The sequence below is a fragment of the Corvus moneduloides genome, chromosome 5 (assembly GCF_009650955.1).
Source record: "Corvus moneduloides isolate bCorMon1 chromosome 5, bCorMon1.pri, whole genome shotgun sequence".
NCBI classification, from domain to species: domain Eukaryota; kingdom Metazoa; phylum Chordata; class Aves; order Passeriformes; family Corvidae; genus Corvus; species Corvus moneduloides.
This window is the reverse complement of record NC_045480.1, coordinates 53,300,168-53,322,006: the sequence shown is the minus strand read 5'-3', so window position 1 is coordinate 53,322,006 and position 21,839 is coordinate 53,300,168. Positions and strand designations below refer to the sequence as shown.

The 21,839-nt window shown below is 37.7% G+C and overlaps 1 protein-coding gene across 3 annotated transcripts in view; it reads left to right on the top strand.

Annotated features, from left to right (window-relative positions):
* Nucleotides 1-21,839, top strand: part of GRID2 (glutamate ionotropic receptor delta type subunit 2) — a 710,183-nt gene that overhangs the window by 540,176 nt on the left and 148,168 nt on the right. For all 3 annotated transcript variants that reach the window (XR_004240290.1, XR_004240289.1, XM_032109710.1), the window contains exon 9: nt 20,464-20,565. Coding sequence is in view for 1 of the 3 variants with exons in the window: in XM_032109710.1 (XP_031965601.1) it covers nt 20,464-20,565 (102 nt within the window). In the remaining 2 variants the exon portion in view is untranslated. The remainder of the gene's footprint in view (nt 1-20,463; nt 20,566-21,839) is intronic.

Below are 21,839 nucleotides of genomic sequence, written 5' to 3'. Positions count from 1 at the left end.
GTGAAATTAGCATCCATATTGACAAATTATACAGAACTGGCAAGCTGCCTCTCATTTACATATAAACTGTATTTACTTTCTCAAGCAAAATAAATACTTCTAGGGTCAGACACTCGTGCTAGAAATTGTCATGGCTCCAATTCCATTTTACATCACTGAGGACTTGCTCCCTTGCCAACAATAGAGTTAAGTAAATGAATGAATTTAACTCTTATCTGAATTCATTTAATAATAGCATATCTGCAGTTCAGAAACTAATCCTTCACCTCCAGGATAGCCATGGGCACTGTTGCAGACAATATTTTCAGCCTCTCTACGGCGAGACTTGCTTTAAAATTTTGCAGTTGAAAATACTTTCACTTCTCTTGACAACCTGCCTATTCATTTTATTGTCACTGCTTTCTCTCAGGCTCTGCCAAGAAGTTTGCACTTGCAGTTTGATCAAATTACATGCTTTTCCTTGATGTGAACATGTAAAACATCACTGTGTTTTGCTCAGGAAATGATAACAGATTACAGAATGTCCCATGTTTACGTCACTGATTTGAATCCAGTCCAAGCCACTAGTGACTGACTGTCATCCTTAAATAACCCTTATGAAACTGGAGAGAGTCTTAATCATTTTAATTTTGCAAATGAAATATTTCCTGAATATGAATGAGGAAAATCTAAAAATTCACATAGTTGAATGGGATGTAGTTGAGCTGCAGCTGAGCTTGAGTGGAAAGGAAAATATTTCCAGCAGATGAACTGTAAGGCAGCACTTGATTGACAGTGACATCTCAAAATAATTGAGGAACAGACGTTTCTCCTTCTTTTATTTTGATTCACCAAACGAAAGCCTTAGTTCTTCTCCCAGTCACCATTATGATGATAATATTAGCATTCATTAGGTATCTAAACACAACATCGATAATCATAGTAATGCTACTACATCATAAATAGCAGAGGTAGTAATTTACATAAAAAGTACTGTTATCAATTGCCTCTAATAATGAAAGTGTCTCAATAAACATGCCAATAATACTCTTCTCTACCCCCTTTTAGAATCTCCAAAGAGAAATAAACCCAGCATATCCTAGTTGCTTTTACGTCAAGTTTTGAAATAAGACCATCAACTCTAAGCACACAAAGAAGTTATGTGTCAAAAATGCAGTCAAGAAATCATTTAAGGTCTTGTTTGAATGATTTAGTGTGTTCATATTAAAAAAAAAAAAAAAAAATCAACTAAACAAACAAAAAAATCAACTTTTCTTGTGTTTCATTCCTATGATCCTCCATTTCCTTGGTATCTGGTATCAACATTTTTACATGTGTACTCTTGATGCTGAGTCATGATTTTCTTCAGTTTTATGCATATTGATCCCTGATTTTTTTCTCCATCAATATTATTATTTTTAGGGTGTGGAGGACAGAATTTAGTCAATATCACTGTGCTAAATTAGAAGCACTGTCCAAAATTCTTCAGATTTATTGGGTTTTACATTCAAATTAATCAACTTGTTATGATTAATAATCTTTGATAATCACATAGAATTCTCCCAGGTAATTCAGTATGTAAATGATATTTTTCATATTGGATCATTATTTCTGAGAGTGCATATAATTTGTGATTTCATATATGATGACGGATCATGTTTCTGCAAAGAAAGAGGTATCTGACTTCTTGCTGAAATTACCACTGTCCCTGGAAACTTCAAAAATTTTTGCGGCCTCCACTGTAATCGATGACATTTATTTTGAAGTACAGATGTAATAGATATCATCTTGTGTAGATCAGGAATTGATAAGTTAAGCACATCTACATCATATTTTGGTTTCAGTCATTGAACTGAAACTTTTATCACAACTTTGATTTACTCTTAAAATATTGCTGCATAGCTATTTAATATAGCACTTAGACTAGTCTCATGTTACAGATATCATAGAATCATAGAATAATATCCTGGCATGGAGGGTACCCACAAGGATCATGGAGTCAAACTCCTGTAGCCCAGCACAGGACAGCCCCAAGAGTCACACCATGTCCCCGAAAGCATTGTCCAAATGCTTCTTGAGCTCTGTCAGGCTGATGTTGCGGCCACTTCCCTGGAAAGCCTGTTCCAGTGCCAAACCCCTCTCTGGGTGAAGAACCTTTTCCTGATATCCAACCTAAACCTCCCGTGACACAGCTTCAGGCCATTCCCTCAGGTCCTGTCACTGGTCACCACAGAGAAGAGATCAGTGTTTGCCCCTGCTCTTCCCCTCATCAGGAAGCTGTAGATTGTGATGAGGTGTCCCCCAGTCTCTTGTAATAAACCATGTAATTTTGAGAACCACGGGTTTGAAACCAAAATAACCTAAGAAAGGATGTTTGATGTTGTCATGAATGCTGTATACAGATAACGTGAACAGTGTTTGTGTGAATGTTTGCTTGAGTCAGGTTAACAGGAGATAGTTTTTATTGGGAGGTAGTGAGGACAGTATTACATTTGTCAATATATATGGGAAGAAAATGGGTGCTCAGACTCCCTAAGAATCATCTCAAGGCAGATTTTGTGGCAAAGGGAGTGCTGGAATGTCACAAACTTCTAAAAAGATGGAAAATTTTGGTGCAAAGGGGGGTTCTGGAAGGTCATTCTGAACTGTTCCTCTTTAAACTTGGACCTGTAGTTATGTCTCAAATACTTGTGTCTTTTTGCTTTTTGTAAAAGTTTTTCTTTTAAATGGTGAGTAGGTATTTATGAAACTATACTCATAACATCCTAGTGAGGTAAGATGGCTAATGTATCTCAGTTTTGACAATGAGAACTCAGGCACTAAGTTCAGTGTGCATTCAAATTGTGGAATCCCTTAATAAGACAGACCAAGATGATGTAATAGTTGGGAATAGTGACATGCAGTAGAGATCACCCAGTTCGTCTTTGGAAATGAGATCTTTGTGTGTTGGACAGCAATAAGAGAAGAAATTTTTATAAGAAATCTTTTCTTACCATTTTTCTGTCTGTTTGAACCTTATCACTACTGATGTGTTCCTAATGAATTCTGCTTGAAGACCACTTGGAGTGATAAGAAGCCCTATGGAAGAATTGTGGAAACTTTGTCTATATTGTACTGCAGTTCTCACCAGCATCGACCATGTCTATTTGAATTGATGTTTTTATATGAACACTGCATCAAGTATGAAATTCAACTTCTATGTTCCTCTTAGATATGGATAGCTTGAATAGCACAACTTTTAGATAAAGGGAAATTCGTTCTTCTCATCACAGCTGTCAACATTTTAGCTTTGACTTTATACTTGGTAAGGCGTTCATTACATTCCTATGGTTTCAAAAGTAGGAGTGTGAGGTGGAGAGGGAACAGTGATTCTTTAATATGATACTGGTGACCCTTTATGGTTTACAATGGGTCATGAAAAGGCAGGTGGTGATCAAAGGAGATAATGAAGACTTTTGTCAAGATATGGAATTTTCGAAGAGTTAATTGGATCCAGAACTGGTTGGCCAGGACCTTCATCTATTTTAATTGTTTTTTCTTAGGGGCTTTTTTGTGTGTTTTCAGTTTTTGCAAGAGTATGTCTTTATGTCTGATTCTGCTCATTTGGGCAAGATATTGAATATGGGGCAGGGGGAAGTTCTGCATCACCCTAAGTTTCTCCCACGTATCCCACTTGGGACTAAAGACATTGCAAGTGTAGCATCTTCCATGCTATGGAAGAGGTTTGATGTTCATCTTATGATGTTTTGGAAAAAGATGACAGTGGCTTCAATACAGGAAAAATCCTAACTCCACTGCTAACTTATGCTTTATGAGCCCAGTTCCCTTGTGCTTATGGCTTTTGCAGTGTTCATGTAATCGGAACAAGCCAAGAAAAAATTATAAATTGCATTAACTTCATCCGTTATCTATAAATATTGAGTAGGTAAGTGATACAGCAGCAGTAAGCTTTACAAAAGGTCTGTGAGAATTAGCAAATTTACATGCTGTGCATCCTGGCTCTGAGCCAGAAGAGTTGGTTTGGAGATTTTTTCTTTTTTTAACTCCACAAATTCTCTGCACCTTCAGATTGACTCTGATTATACTGATTCTTGCAGCTGCAACGGATTTTATTATTTTATGGCACACGGTACTTTTTCTGCCATTTCCTGGGTTTGTTGGGGTTTGTGGTTTTGTGTTGTTGTTGTTGTCATTGTGCTGTTTCACTGTTGCAGATAAAATGAATGGCAAATCCATACCAAATGGATTTGCTTGTCATAAGAGCAAAAGCAAATCCAAGAAGATTGATGCATATTAAACTCTACATTTTAGAATTGCAGGTCTTGTGCTTTAATAATTAGAGGGTCTACAGAACTGTTAACACAAAAAATTCAGGAGAAAGCATTTCTGTGTTCCAACTAATCCCATCCTTTTTGGTCCCACTGCTCCCCCATTGTTTCTTATGGGATTCTTCTCTCATTGCTTATTAACTCAGTTTCTGAATTCTAACAATATGTTGAATGTCTTTCTTATGCATTATGTCTAGGAATGCTAGGGCTAAGAGCTGCATGGATTAAAACCAATATATGATGACAAAGGTAATATTTTCAGATATTAGTTTGATTTCAAGTAGTGCTGTAGCCTATGCAGGCTTCTAGAAACGCTGGTGTTGTTGCCAAACTCATGGCACAGCCGAGAGCTGGGGGGTGGCTTGAAGTCAACCATCATAGCTCACCTTTGCTCTTTGGCCAGGAATTTTCTGGTAAATACTTGTGCCCAGGATGTGCCGTAGTGTTTTCCTATCAGAGCATCCAATAAAGAGTTTATGGCATTCAAAGTAGAGAAATGCTGAAGTGATGATCTGAGGCTCTGCCATATTCTGTGTTTTATTAATTCTGTCAATACCTAATAGCTATGAACAAATCACAAGGAACTGGGGCAGCTCATTCCATGAGGTAATTCATTGACAGAGAATTTTTCAGCCACATACCTTTAGAATTTGAGAAGAGTAAAATAAAAGTGGGGCTGAGCATCTAAGCCAGAGAACTCTGATCCAAGGATATCTGAAGTCGGTAGACTTTAATCTTGGTTCCTTGTCTTTGATTTGGGACCTGAGTGCAAGACAGCTGTTTCCAAAATTTCTTTTTAATATGATTTCTGTACTAGCTAAAGAATAGAAAAGATATTATTTCTTCAGTGACAGAATTGCCTAAATCTTTTGTTCCTCTACATTTAAGCAGGAGTCTGTTGCTATTTTTTAAGATGCTAATTCAAATTATGAAGTGTACCCATGATTGATTTCAAAGAGGAAGAGTTTGGGTTAGAATAAAATAGCCTGCCTGAAGCCTCGAGAAATTACAAATCACTGAGCCAAGCCTACCTTAGGAAAGGCAATTTTATCCTATTCAAAGAGACATTTTTCCTTAGGTATTTTACATGAGAACCCTGTGCTCTACTTAAAAAAAAAAAAAAAAAGGAAAAAAAAGAAAAAGAGAGTTCTTTGCTTTAAAGAACAGCCATTCCTGAAGCTCAAAGAATTGTTTCTTCAAAGAAGAAACAGCAGAAACCAAACCCATAAAACAGTGTTGTGAGTTGGGTTTTTTTATGACTGATTAGTAGCAAGCCATTATCAGAGCTGTCAGGAACAGCTTCAAGTAGTCCACAGGAAATTTCAGGTTTTTAAAGGTAGTGCTAATTCTCTTAAAAGTGCCTCTTTTGGTAAGATTGAAAACAATCTCTAAAAAGCCTGCTAAATTTTAAACCTCTAATTCTAATATGCTGAGCTGTGAATTAGGACTTCCATCCTCTTCTGTCAAGAAAAGGCACATTAGTAAGATTTTTAAAAATTTCAAAAGCAGGTATTACCAAGATCATCTTCCATGTGAGTTGGAGGATGATATAAAAGTGAAAATGGTGAGTGGAGCTGTTTGCCTATCTCAGAAGTGGTTAAGCTACCACATGCAACCTTTTCACAGTTTGTTTGTTTCCTCGCTGAATTGAGCTTCCTGTCGTAAACAGCATCAAAAGTAGGTCATGACACCTTTAGATCTTTTTTTAATTTTGAGAGTAATTTTTTCCTCCAATCTTTCTTTTGCAGAGTTGGAGAAATTTTGCCCTAATTTAAAAAAAAAAATAAATTAAATGTCAGTCAAAGAAGACAAAAGCTGGAACTTTTCCAGCTGGAAAGTGTGAAACAAGTCAAAAAATAGTAGGAGGGGAACTTGGTAAAAAGTTATGCTAAAACACTTCCTACTGTATTACCACTTAAAAAATAAAAACTATTTAAAAACCTTTCCAAGGTTGAATATGACCCAGAAATTAGAAAATTACCAATTTATTTAAACACCATCTTTTGTAATTCCAATGATATATTTGTATGATTTATGATAGTTTATTTTATCCTGAACTGACATCTGGTATGGAAAGCTTCAGCCTATGTAGTTCAAATTGCCAAATCTAGCAAGCAAAAAATGTTGATTCACAGCACAAATGATAGGGTGACCTTAATAATTACTGATTAGGCCTCCATCTATTATGTATGTCTAAGAATAAATAAATTTATTCTATGGTTGTGTATTACAGCTGCTGCTAATTCTGAGGTGTATTTATATTCAAGGAAATAGGCTTGTTCGGTTTTCGTTTTAAATATTTATATCAATCTTCAAGAAACTAGACAACCATCATTGATAAAACTTGCAGATAACTAGAGGAGGAGTTGTCTACTATAAAAAGCAATCTGCATTAATTGATAAAATGGGACTTTAAGGATGAGGGTCTCATAGGAAAAGAGAATTGTTTGGATGGATGATACAAATTGCTTCGATGAAGGAGAGGCTTTAAACTTTCCACCATTTTTCCTCACTCCATTTATAGAAGTTTGCTTTCCCATTTCAAAGGCATAAACTGTGTGGGCAGCCCATGGACAGGATGTCCTGCTTTGATCCCCAGAGAGCATCACCTTCAGATGGAAAGGGCTTCAAAATCCCTCGAAGAACTGAGGTTGCACTGACCAGTCTCTGCCTCACTGGATCCTCTTTCTTGTGCTTTTTGAAGATGGGAGAGGTGTTTGCCCTTTTCCAGCCACTAAGACTTTCAAACATCAGAGATTTGTATCTCCCTCAGCCCTATCAGCTATATCCTGTGCAGTTCCTTGAACTCATTTTCTTATTTAAGTACAGCCTCATTGATTTCCCCGTGCCATGTGTAGCACTTCATTTCCCCAGACTCTGACACGAGGTGCACGAGCTGGAAGGCCTGAGAACAGACCCTGACAATAAAGATCCAGTCAAGGAAAGCATGCTCCTCCTCTTGTTTCTGAGCTTGCTGTCTCTGGGTCCCTTACCCATTGTGCAGCAAGCCTGTCCATTCCATAGCCTTCCTTTTGCTACAGATATGGATGAGGAGTGCTTCTTTCAGTGCCTTCACATCCTTACTCCTCCTAGATGCACGGAACATCACTGGTGCAATATCCAGTTTCTTGCCTTCTTCCTGCAGACAGCTGACAGTGTGCCCATCCAAGGACAGTCAGGCCTACAGGGAAAGGGTTATATCTTTTATAAGACCAAATAATACAGCTGGAAGAAAAACAAGAAAGATTTTTGTCTCAGAGGACTTTCATTAGATTTCTGAGCTCAAAACTCATTCTCTCCCCTGACTATATTTCTTGGTCTAATAAAAGATATTACTTCTCTTTACAAGCCTAGCAGGTTCATAGAATTACACCAGCAGAGCTACAACAACACTTCTGTAGGAGCAGGGAGACAGAAGCCCATAAAATTCAAAATAATATATGTTATATATGTTAAGGTTATCTATTCAATGTAGTCACTCTGAGCAGAGTGATAATTAGCACAGAAATAGACCAGGCTGATTAGAGACTGTTTTTCAAAAGAGATATGAGCCTAATATAGGTTTCTGGAGATGGGAATAGAAAATGTCAATGTACTAAAGGTAGGAATAGATCTTTTGGAGTGACTTATATCTTATTTTTGTCAGTGAACAAGCACATAAGGAGTAAAAAAGAAATATGGAAGAAATTCTCTTAGTTACTGAAGTAAGATAATTATGAATCCTATCAGCTGAGCAAAAAGGACATTAATGAATATTTTCTAGTTTTATACATTGTTAATAGTATTCTGAGTTTTCAAATCTGTCTTAAAATCACAAAACCACAAGACAGACAGGTTTGGATATCAGGGACTTGGACTTAGAACAGCTTGTTTGTGCAAGGACTTAGTTCTGCTTGTTCAAGGAATTTGAATTTGCTGAACAATGATGGTTCCTGGGAGTAGGACTGTCATGAGTTGTGTAATGCTTGCACTAAGTTACTGACAAGGCTTTCTTAGAAGGTATGTGGTCTCTATTTTCACGGCTTGTAAAACTGGTAAGGATTAAACTGATAAATGTAGATGTTCATGCCAGAAACCAGACAGTCCCATCATGAGAAAAAGATGTCCTGTAAGGACAATGTGTCCAGGCAAACAAACCAGCATAGCTTTCTGATTACTGAATGCTTTGGAGAAACTGCCTGTAATCTCCATAAAGGAGGCTATTACATGATATTATTCCATGAATAAATTTGTATATGAAAAATAGATGAATTATTCACTTAGTGCATCTTGCATAGAGGCAATTTATGTTTTCTATAGCAGTACAAATTCTCATTTTAATGAGTGCTTTAATGCAATGAAAAGTGAGCTGAGCATAGCTCCCAGGTGTTGTACTAAAAATGGAGGCACATTCAGGATCTATTCTAAGAAGAAATATAGTTGCATTTGCAGGTGTAGGGATAGGATTGGATTCTCATATAGGCCAGGGAGGCTTCTTTTCACTAAAATCTGGCTTACACCAACCCAGACTCCAGCCTCAACTGCCTTATATTCAGGTTCATGTTTGCAAAGCCTGATTGTGTATTAGAAGCACAATGAAGTGCAGGTTAAATCAGTAATATATAGCTATGCCAACACAGTTAATAAAGCATCCAGAGTAAAGTGTTTAAATCAGAACAAATGCTGACAGACTACTAGCATTCATCTCTACTTTAGACAATGAATAGATGCCACACCAGATACTAGGCTCTTTGGGCTTTTTTTCTTGTCTCTTTAGCCTGAAGTGGGAGACTTACAGCACATTAGCTAGGATTGCATAAATGAAGGTTAGTTTTGCAGTGAAATTTTAAAAGACCATGATATTAAAAATAAAAAAATAAGTTAAAAAAATTATTAGGGGGAGTTTGTGTTAAAGCCTGAAGCTAGTAGCAATAATATCTTCTTTCTAAATTTGGGAAAACCAGTAACATTCTCCATCAAAACTATAATGGAGATGAACTCTGAGACAAGAGTAGTCCCACCAAGAGTCAGCTTTCAAGCAAGCACTCTTAGTCCTGCCGACATTTACACCTTCCCCAGTAGCTGTTAACCTTAGGGCCTGCTCCTTAAAAGATGATCAGTGTCCCCAGGCAAAAGCTTTGAGTGTGCATTGGGAGACAATGCAGTGGTACACACAGGCTGTGGAGAAAAAGGACTTGAGGATTCTTGTTTTGTGCTCTGTCTAGCATTTGGAAGGGTGTTATTTTTAAGTCACCCTTCCCAGATGAAAGAAATTTTTCACATGGGAAGGAGCTGGGATGGTTATTTGAGCCTAACTACTGATTTCTTAATGTACTCTTAAGACAGACATTTCTTTCTTCTTAAAAGTAGTAGATCTTTTCAAATGGAAAGATGATTTTAAAATAGGTATTATCCCTTAAAATTAAATCCCAGAAAGACTGTAGTGAAGAGCACAGTATTAATACTTAGCTGGTTAAATTATCACTGCCATAGATGCCAATGTGTTCTTAGAAGGATCTTTGCAATATCAAACTAACTAAGGAAAATTCTCAGTGGTTTAAAGTTCTTGGTTTCTTTACCCTATTTCAGCAGTGTGTATGAATCTATTGTAGGAATATAGTGTTCTAGCAAATATAATTCTCATCCTTTGCAAGACAGATTTATAGCGTTCTGTAGTTTTAATTACTAAGATATATTTCTAATTTATTTTTGTGGCAAATTGCAGTGTCATTAAAGCAGTGATTTTCATTTGTAACAAAAATTTATTTTAGTGATTCAGCTATTCTAGACAGGGTTTATTAGATGTGTCATTTAATCTTTTAAACTAATGGTTTACTGTTTTCCACAAGGATCTTTTATTTAAGTCTTCAGGTACTCTACAGCATATAATTTGCCACTTATTTATGAAAGCATACGAAATTTACTCACACTAATGCCTCCGTTTCTTTTTTGCAGAACTACCCACTACTGCATGTGGCTCCACTGAACTAGTTACTAACAGACCTTGATAGGATTTAGATATTCTTCAGTGGAACACTGACTAGTAGTAAGCGTAATGGACTCCAAATTTGCTCTAAATCATGTATGCACAAGTGTAACAGATATTTTAAACAGGTTATGTACAGCTGTGGTAGCTCTACAGCATCACCCCCAGGAAAAGCAATTGGGCAGTCAGAATTACACTTCTTCTGCTGGTAAGGGGAGGATGCTTCTGAAGTCTCCTTGGAGGCAACATCAGAAGGCCATAGAGAGTACAGGCCTGTTTTAGGGACAGCCTTTCTGCTAGCTAGTGATGAAGCAAATGCCCTCTGGTATATAAAAAGGAATGAAGTTGAATTTATGGACTGTGCTGAAGGTGAGTTTATGGTGTTGGTAATTAGAGGATTGCTTTTGACCATTATCAGTATAGCATTTGGTTATCAGCATAGCAGTTCTCTCATGGCCTCTAGACCTAAGAAAATTTCAGTTTATTGATGCTAAAATGGCCTGTGCTTTGCAACTAAGGCTAGATCATCTGCAGGCAAAAATTTTAGAAAGTATTGTCTAGACCCCATAGAGGTCTATGACCAGACCACATTATTTAAATATTTCCCAGTGGTGGATGCTCCTGGTACCTGTGCTGATCTTTAGGACTCTAGGTGAGCACACTTGCTCTCATTGCAGTTGAATTTAGTGGGAAGAAGTTACTTGTTGTAATCCACGTTGTTGGCCACAACCATCTCCTCAAATTCACTCAGGACCTTTCTGTTCTCCACTGCCCCAAGTGTCAGGGTCAAAAGAGAGCCTTCAGAAGAAGGTGCTGTTTCTTCTCAGTTGGGGCCTGGTACTGATAACTAACTCTGGTTGGTCACTGCTGTGCTAAATTTTTTTATTTCTTCACTAATAGTTCTGATTCTTAAGAATGTTGCTCTGTGCTGAAGGAGTGGGAAAAAACATCCTCAATCTTATTTTCTTCACTACCAAACCCTCAAAAATATATGATCCAGTAAATCACTTGTTATATCTGGTCCATAATGCACTAAAATCTGGTGACTCTGTAGCCATATACTCTGTGAGCATGGGTTATACTGGAGTAATATTTTCTGACATATCAGTGGCAAAATGCAGCTTTGATTTACTAGCCAGTATCAAGCTGGGAATTCTGTGACATATCCAACTTAGCAGACCTCTTTATTTCTGCCAGTGCTAAGAATAAATCCTGAATTTTACAACAGAGTATTGATCTGTGTGTAAGCAAAGATTGTTTCCATCTCCATGTTCCTCATTTAAGCATCCCAGGAATCTGAAGAATCAATGGAAAGCAGTTTGTCATCTAGTGCTACTCCTGCTGCATTACCATGTTAGCTCCTCTGTAGTGAGAAACTTGAAGGCAATATTTGAGTAAAAGCTTGTTTTGGTTTGTCACTTTGTACCTAAGCTCTCCATTCTTTAGGCACTCTCCAGAGTGCCTTCACATATGCACATTTAAAATGGAAATAAGCTAAATTGCCCTTTCATGCAAATTTCTCATGCTCCATCTGCTTTTTTCTTTCTTTTTTTTTTTTTTCTCTAATATTTACGTTTTGGTGTTGATGCTTTGTGAACAGCTGTTCCCTAGCCCCTCTGCTTGGGAAGCATGTTGCAATAGCATGTATGAATAGGAGATGCTCTTGTCAGATCTCTCTTTGTACTACATTTAAGAAGGAGCTGGAAAACTCCGCTGTGCTGAGCAACAGAAAGTGTAAGCTACTTTGATGTTGTGTAACATTGAACAGCTTCTAGACAGGTACAAATATGCTTAAAGATATAGAAATTGTCTGTGCTGAACACTGCTGTATGTTTCCACAATACCTACATGCTAATTCCTTTGCTTTTCATGTTGGCAATGAGAGGCTGAATGTGTCTGAGGAGACAGGGACCCACAGTCTTTGAGACAAAAATAGTATCTTATTGCAGCTGCCTCTCTTTGACTTTGTATTTTGTATTTGAAAGTAGTGTTTTCATGTCAGTACATCAGTGCCTTGACTAAGGAGGAAGTGTTTTTCTGTGTCCTTTTTTTATTTGGTGTTTCATGGTGAGGTTGAGAATTGTGTAATAATGCCAAAGATGCTAAGTGTAAGTATAATATGAAATGAGGTTGCTCTATTTCCAAGGTTTTCAGGACATGTATTTTCGTGGTATGTGCATCCTGGGAACATCCCCCACCCTTCACCCAAGTCCAGTGAACTCGCTCTTCTTGCATGAGGAAAACAACCACAGCAGTACTGCCTAGTGAGCATTCAGTAGCTAAATAAATACATAAATATACTTTTGAGTAAATAGTGCTGAGGTATTGCTTAATTTAAAATCCTTTAGCCTGCCAAACAAAAATGGAGATTCCCGTATGCTATGCCTGAAAAAAGTACACTTCATAACATTGTACTTCTTAGGAAAAGATAACCGGATGTAGAGTTCCTTGATGCATTTCTGTGAAAGCAGTGGTGTGATAATTCTGCTTACACTTCAAAAATAGTGCTAAAGAGGTGCCACTGAGGTTAGCCCAGATGTTCTGTAGCCTCATTGGGCCCCATATATACTCAAACATGCATTGCTTGTCTGCTGCCTTTAAAATAAGAACAGATTTCTTTAGTGCAAGCACAGGTCGGTACTACTGCTCTGCAGGAGCCTCTCTTTTTCTTCCCAGCTTGGAGAATGATGAATCTAATACACAATTCTCCACGTGGATTTACTTCCAGAGCTGACTCCCAGACTTCTAATTCAGTGATTATATTGAAGGGGAGATCTTTATTGCAGGGAAAAAAAAGCCAAGGTGCTTCTCAGCATACGTGCTCACCGAGCTGACTGCAATGCAGTGTGGAGGTGCCCAAGCAGCTCAGCGCTGGCAGCACTCTGCTGCAGAAGCAGGGCATTCACCATGGGCCACTTTACTCTGAAAGATTCACTTACGGCGTTTGCTGGACTGGGTTTATTCAGAATGCTGCTCTGTAAACCCACTTTCCTCCAAATGAAACAGTGGTGGGTTTGCTCTGCACTATTACTATTTTGATTTCTTACTGGAATGTTGCCCCCAGAATTTCTGAGCCCTGAACAGCAAACAGGTTTTGTTGACACTCCACTTTGACAAACCATTTCTGAAAATTCAGACCATAAAAACGTGCCTGGCTAAGCTGAGGGGAAAGCTGGGAGTCTGCTGAAGAATGTTTGAATACTGCCAGGGAACTGATGAGAAACTGAAATGTGCTCTGTGTGTTTTCTTGCTACCTGTAGAGAGGGAGCTTCATGCAACCAAGTGGAAAACTGCTTTTCATTGTTTGTCATTGAATAGGTTTGATCAAAGGTTTTATGATGGTATCAAAAGCTTTTATATTGTGATTTAATACAAGCTGGAATAATAACCTTGAATATTTTTCTCTGATTTCATAAAGATGGTGGACAAAACAGACCAAGTTCAGTTATAAAACCTGATTTTAAGATTCTTGGTTTTCTTCCAGACCTCACATGACTTAGATAAAAGACATCCTTTTTAACTCTTAATATGCTTAATGAGAAAGGAGACAGTAATTTGCAATTAAAAATCAAAGTGACTATATTTATACTGCACACAAACCTAAACTTACTTAGTATTATCAATTACCTTGGGATAATTCAGACATTAGTGAGAAAGCTTTCAGTGTAAAATGAAAGTGATATTCATGAGTTTTACTCTGGCAGTATGAAGAAATTTGTTAGCAAAGGGGTGATGTCGGTATTGGGTCAAAGAACAGGCTTTTCTGAGTATTTGAGGTTAATTGAAATATGGAGGCCATGGGAAAAGAGATCAACATCTGACTCACCATTATCCTTGTCTGACTCTTCAGAGTTGTGTAAGGTTGTCAGGGGATGGGAGTAAAAAAGATGCAAGAAAGATGAAAGCAAAGGAAACAGGGCTGTACAATAATTTGTTTTGTTAAGTCCCATCTCCTTCATAACACAAAAGGAGAAGGAGGAGTTCGGGGAAAGTTTTCTGAGAGGACTGCCTGAGAGAAAAGGAGATCCAAGGGCAAAGAGAAAGGGGAAAGGACACAAAGTGATTTGACAGATGAGTCAAAGCTGGATGTAGTGAAAAGTGAGGTCCCTTTTCCCCCAGACACCAACCCAAACCCTAAGAAACAAGCAAACAAACAAACAAAAAACAAGATAGGAAAAAGGCACAGGAAATGAAAAGGAAGATCAAGGGAAAGAAAAGCAGAGAGGACAGAAAGTACACTGATAGTACAAAGAGAAATGGATGGCAAGAGGTTTTGTAATGTAGGAAAGAGGAAGATAACGACAGGTGAGCGAACTGCTGAGAGTACTGAATTCACAGTAAAAAAGGACTAAAGAAGGGAAAAAATGGTATTTTCCAAAGATAAGAGATGACAGAAGGGGAAAATGATAGATTAAAACCAACGAATTTCAAATGAAAGGGAAAGAAGCGATAGAGAAAGTGAGCCAGAGATAAAGAAATGGGGGGGAGGAGAAGTGGGGGATCATTAAAATGACACCACTGGCTTGGAGACATGGTTCATTTTCTTTGAGATGTGGTAATTTACTACACATTTGAAAAATTATACCATTAGATTCTAGAATCTTGGCCTAAGCACTAAGCATCAGCTTTGTGAGTAGAGCATGGAGTGTGAGAACACCTATGAAGTCCGTGCCATTTCCCTCATAAATTCAACATTTTTCAGTGATCTAAAACAATTATAACTTCTGGCAGCAATCTGGGTCCTTGAGAAAACAATGAGTCAGGAGCTAGTAGGCAAATGAACAGCAGGTTACCCGCAGGTAAGTTTCCATTAGCTTCTTTATTTCAGTTCAGTAAGAAAAGAAAATTTGGTTAGTCCCCAAAGCAAAATATTTTATTAACTCCAGTCAGCGTTATTCTGCCTTGTGCTTTGAGGAAAGAAATTCCTACTTAGGTCACTTGCACTTGTGTCTATGATCAGTTAACAAAACAAATCCCCCACCTTGACTGCTGCAATTACAATCCTTAGCCCACTGGATAAAGAACTAAACTTGGGTATTCACATCCACCTAATAGCTCGAAAATAACACAGCAAGTCTAGGGGCAGGCCATTCCATCTAGTCCAGAGACAGATTAAAGCAGTAAAACACACTGTACAAAATAATTAACTGAATGCACAGAACTATATAGATTTCACCACGCAGAATGCAGGAGAAACAAGGGCTGCTATACATTATCCAATTGTTGAGCACCGTATTTTCTATTGATTTTAACATCTTGCTATTTGCTGACTGTTACCTAAGCTTCGGTGAAGGTAGCAGCTAAACACAGAAAGCTTTCCTGCTAACCACTCCTATTAGGAAATTGCTGTGAAGAACAAAACTGATCCTTGCTTCTTCAGTCAAGCCCAGAGTTACAAAGGCCCTCAGTTAACCCCTGGCCATCAGATTTTTTTCAGATCTGGTTGACAAACTGTTGGTTGCTGGCTAAAGAGCTGAACTGAAAGGATTCTTTAACCAGGTAACAGAGCATCTGACTAAATTTTAAATGACTGACAGTATCATATTGATGATGAAAAGATTTTTTTATGGTGTTTTTTCTTTGAGACAGTCTTTAATCAATAGGATTTAGTCTCTGATTTCCCAGTTGCTGTTGGATGTTATATTAAACAACAGCTGACAAGAGGCATCAGCAGTACTCTGTGCAAAACAATTTCTATGTTGTCCTTGAATTTTGCCTAGACTGGTGTCCTGGAAAATGTTGCAAATTCTGAATCCACATATCACAAAAAAAATCCACCTTTTTCTTCATCATTTTTTATTATGTGTCCTATTTCCAGTCTTCCCAGCACTCCTGGGAGTTTGAATCTTCCAACTGAGTGGCATTTTGTGACAGCTTCATGGGGGCTTTTCCATTTCTGTGAATTTAGTATGCTTTGGAATGGAAAAAAGGATTATTAAGGCACATTCCTTCTGTTGAAGTCAGATCTTGTAAGAATTTAGTTCCTAAAGCAGGTTGGACCTGGGTGAAAATGGAGGATAGAGTTTCTGAAGAGCATGTGGGTACTTCAGGCAAGGAGGCTGCTATTTCTCTGGCTCATCAGCTCTGTATGAACTACTCTGTCATAGGCATTTCCACTGGAAATGTTTCATCAGGCTGTCCATACTAAAAACAAGATACTGGTGGGGTTGTTTTCTTTAAATGACTGAGAAATAAATGAAAGAGTCAGTGATCCCAATGTCCTTACAGATTTTGGTTGTGGACGTAGTGCACTTTTATCTTTCAGATTTCCGTTGCACTTTCTCTAGTGTTTTCTGCTCTTGACTCTAAGTAGTGTTGTGATAATGGAGTCTGAGTTCTGAGGTGGTTGCATTGCAGTGCTGGATAAACCAGTTCCTGAATATTTTCTATATCCATTGAAGTAACAGAATACTCTAAACTTTGATGTAGTGACAAGCAGTTAAGTAATTTATCTGTATCACTATTCTGCTTTTATTCATTTTCTCTGATGGTCATCAACTGTGATCATAGCAGGTCAATGTATTTTTCTTGATTAATTGACACAATTTACTCTGCCAGAAAAAATAGTGAAAGCTCTCAGATATTCAGCAGAATTCAATGGTTGCATAGGAAGTAGGGGAGGAAAACTGGCTGTAAGCTCTGTCGTAAAGGCATTTTAGTGTTCCCAGTTCCTTATAAATAATGAAATTGTAAGTACACATGAAATAGATTTTTGCCTACTTTAATATTGCTACACAAATTAAATTCCTTTCATAATGCATTGTTCATATAGTCAAAATATTTTAATGAAGAAGGGAAGTAAATTTTTGGCTTTGCCAGCAAAACAGGAGAACAAAGCCCATTTCAACAATGATGATAGTGAGGATAACAAGCTGGGATGTGGGATGAACAGAAAGAGATTGCAAACTGGATAGCAAAGGAAGTAGAAGACTGACAACTTTTCCATCTTCATCTTATTATATCAAACGTAGCAGAGTGAAAGCTGTCATTAGAATAAATAAAATAAACTGCAACAGAAGTACAAAGTACTACAAATGATAAATTTCATGTGGTATGAAGATGACAAGCACTGTGATCAGTAAGAGAGTTCCCATCACCCATCTTCCCAAATCTACCAGAGTTAATGTGAGATTCTGTCATTGTCTGATCTATTCTCTCATTTCAACCATTAGAGAGAGAACAAAAGAAAAAAGGAAGTAAATGCAGAAGCAGCAAATGTTTTGCAGCAGCAGTTAAACAAGACAAAGCTGAAGAGGGAGCTTCATACCACCCCATCTCGATGTTTCAGCAGTAGTTACATTTGCTTCTTGCTCCAACGGCAAGCTCAAATTGTCATCAATAAAGGCTGATTTGTTTTCTCCTAATAACAGTAAGCAGCTCCCACTCAAAATCAATTTCAACTTTGTTGGCAAGCTCTGCACATTTGTCTTCAGCATGACTGAGCTGCATAAAGGAACAATTGAATTGAAAATTAAATGAACAATAATTGAAAATAAAAAGTGCCTTTTTAAAGGAAAATTGGTGCTATGCTGCATTTCCAGAAATCAGTTAAGTTGGTGGGGGGAGATTGCCTTAAAAAAGATAGGGTTGGGCTAAAAACTTAATTATATAAATATGTACACATTAACGTACATAATTAAAAGTGGACTTTAACCTCAAAAGGATAAAAAGGCTCTTCAGCAGCTTCCTAGGGTTTTAGTTCTGGCAAAAGCAGCAGAGTTTCTGCAGTAATTATACATCCAACACATTTAGATATGTTAATTGGGTCTAAGTTCTAATTAGTTTCTTTGTGTGACTAAGAATGACAATCATCAAATTAATTTAATGCAGTTTTGTTCTGAGCTTAGTACTGGTTTTGCTATTTTTTGTACAGAAAATGTAGCCTGTGGAATGCTTTGCTTTATGGGATGTCAGTGGTTTGTCACGTACAAAGTACAGTGCAAGTATATTTGCTGCATTTCGCTGTATTATTATAGTCAACACACTTCAGCATTTAGGTTATTCAGCTCAAAGTGTTGCAGGGCTTTGCCAGGGGAGTGATGAGGACCTGGAACGTGTCAGCAGTCCATCCATGACTACTGAACAGCTAGATACACTGTGGAGGTCCAGAAGAAGCCGAGCGGGCTGGTATGATCTCTTGTTGGGCTTCGTGATCAGATGGGAATACGAAGTGGGGAAACCAAGCAGGAGTAATTTGTGCTTTTATTTAGAAACAGCTATTGGAAAGATGAGCAATTACAAGAGAGTAACATGACGCCTCCTGAGTTTGATTCTCCTTGTAACCTGTTGGTGCTTTCAATTTCTCTGGTGTTCTGGATCTAGTAGATCCTTGATTCAGTCATTCCTTGAGATTTCAAGTATGCTCAGCATTTCCCTCACTCATTCCCTGATAGTATAACTTTGACTTCAGAAGGGTAAGAATCAGCTGTGAGTACTTCTGAAAGTAGCAGACAGAAGTGACTACGTTGTTTTAAGGCTATCTTCCTTTGGGAAACGTAGAATCATGGGATCATTGAGATTGAAGAAGACCTTTGAGACCATTGAGTCAAACCCAACTCCTATGTCATTGCAGAAAGTTTTTTTTTTTTACTTTTTGAGACACACATTTCTTAAGGAGGCATCTTCAAAGAATTGATATGAATGTTATCGGAATTAAAAAATATAGAAGTCGCTACAAAATAGGTGTAATGAAGAAAACAAATATTTCAAATTATCCACTTCTGGAATGGTTAAATTTGTTTACTTGAAGTTAGTTCTTTCTTTTCTGTTTTACTTTGAGAGATCTATGAAACACATATACAAAGCCTTTTCACACAAAGGCTGAAAATAATGATTTCGTAAATTCCTCCTCAAGTATGGTCAGCAGAGGTTTTCCCCTTCTTTACAAACCCTTTCAGATGGTTCGAGGCAACCTGCCATTTCTGTGACTCTGTGTGAAATTACAGTCATATTTTCGATGTTTTGCAGTTCTTTTTCTCTCAGATTACAGTGTTGAATGCTCCAAGAGAATAGTCTTAGTAGAGGCCACTGGACCCAACAATAACCTACTGATGTTAATCTTGATTTGTCAGAGGGAGCAAGACCTTTTGTTCCTTTAAATAGGAGTCAGAAGATGAGCATCTCTTGAAAGGTTTCATTCACAGTCCATGGAGAAGGAAATTCAGAGCAAGAACTCATAGCTGCAGGTGGCTGTCTCTTTGGCTGTGTAATGACTTTACACAGGCAATTGGTTTACATGCCTTAATTGAGACTCTGCTCCAAAGTCCTCTGAAGTCAGTCATTTCCTTCTGTTGGGTTTTGGATTTAACACTGGTAATTGTGCAGGCCAGCTGAGTGAGGTAATGAATTTCAAAAATGAAACTGGTTATCTTGGTATGTGGTGCTAAGGCACGATGTGTGGTTGATTGATTTCTTTCTCTGTGCTCAAAAAAAGCATCTACCATCATACAAAAAACAGGCAAGTTGTATTTTCAGAGAAGCTGAATTACAAGTCGGTATCTACTAAACTCAGATTGAAAGGCAGATAATCCTAGAGAGATTCCTGAGCAAAAGCTTCATCCACAGAAGCTCAAGAAATACGATAGCACCAATGCAAAGAATGGCGTAGATGAACTTCTGCATTATCTATTGTGGTCCTCTCTCAATACTGTGGTGTGCCTATCCAATGGTCTTTTCCTCAATCATCTTTAAGTGTGATTTTTAACCTGGCTTAAAATCACTGCTGTTTCATTAGCAATTAATAGTATAAGCTTTAATTAAAGCTGGTGTAATTCCTTTTGTCAGAGTTCCACTAGGAAGGATGGGCTGGAGCAGACAGCGTGCTAAAATGATGGTAGCTATTATTTCTTCAATTACTGAAAGTAAGGTAGAAATATTGTTACAGCTACAGTACTTTTTAAATGTTTTCAAGTAATATAGAAGTCGTCTCTCAGCTATTTTAAAACAATGCATATAATTCCAAATCCTGGATGCTGTCATCCATTGCACTGATATTTAAAATCAGAAACTGATATCCTTAATTGCTTAAATTTCAATTTAAAGCTGAATCTGTGCACAAGCCATTCCAAGTTTCCATGCCATTGATTCCAGAAGGTATTCTGTTTATTTCATATGTTCCTGCTTAAAGCCACCTAAGAGGAGTGACTAGCAAAGTTTTATGGGCAATGAGAAAATTTTTGTTTTCTCTTTTAGCTTGGCTGCTGGAACCCCATCACTGGTCTGAATGGGTCACTAACAGACAGAAAGCTGGAGAATAACATGCGAGGAGTGGTTCTGCGTGTGGTGACTGTGCTGGTAAGCAGATGCTCAACCTTCTGCACTAGCAGGAATGGGTTTTTTTTCCTTTTGCCTCATCTTTTTATTATGTACATCATTTTACCAAGAAGGTAGTTGGCATTAGAGTGTCTGATTTAAGCTGGTCAAAAAAAACCCAGACAAATGGATAATTTTCCACAAGATAAAATTATTTATCAGTACAGTGCATTTCAGACTGAATCAAACATGTTAGAACCTTTTTCTTGCACAAGCACATTCTAAATTAGGTAAGACAAGCATATGAGCTGATAAAGGGCAACTTCAAGTGCCCTGTTAGCTAAAGTTACCTAGCTGAACCTCTAAATGATTCAATTCCAATCACCTTGGCAAAATGAGAGCAGTCTAACACAAATTGTCACACTCAGGAAATATTCAAGGTCAACTTAGGGCAAGTAATGTTAGTTTGGTAAAACATCTCCTGTCCCATCCTAGTTTTCTTCAGCCAGGTTCTTCCCCTTTGTGGGCATCTTGTGTTTAGCAGCCACAGGAAAATTCTTGGTTTAAAGCTGAACAGACAATGTCTACCAGAATAGAAGGTACTTCGTGTTATGAGGCCAATGTATTCCCTGCCATAAACTTTGCTTGAGGAAAAGTTTTTAAGAGTGGAAAAAAATTTAAACAAAGAAAAAGAAAATAATATGAGACATGTAGCCCTCTTTGGACCAATGCCCAAATACAAAGTTGATCTGGGGCTGCAGAATTGTAAAGGTTAGATTGAACCATTTTCCTCTTGCTACTATCTACTTATGTTTGAGTTCAGTGTCTGAGGGCCCAGCACTTGTTTATAAAGAACAAGAAAAGAGGAGGTTTTAGGCTTTGCATTGCTGATAGTGCATGATGAAGGAAGAGGCTCCTACAGGGGTGGAAAGTGAAATCACCAGAGCATGTCAGTGCCACAGACACAACAGTTTTGTACCCCTTCAGTTATTTTATGGGTATTTAAACACCTTTAAACACCTTTATCTGTCAGGGTAAACATTCTGTTACAGCTCTTAGTACACTAGAGAACTTCCTGTGACAGTATCTACAAGACAAAACAAACCAAATAACAAAAAAAAAAAAAAAAAAAAAAAAACCGAGAACCACAAACCTAAAAAAAAAAGAACCCAAAACCAAACCAAACAACAGCAAAAGCCAGCCAAGAAAGGATGAATGCACAGAAAAAAAGGAGTAGTAACAGGGAGGGGGAGGATCATACTTTAATTGCACGTTCATCAAAATAGCATCATGTTGGCAGTGGCTGCTCTTTGTTT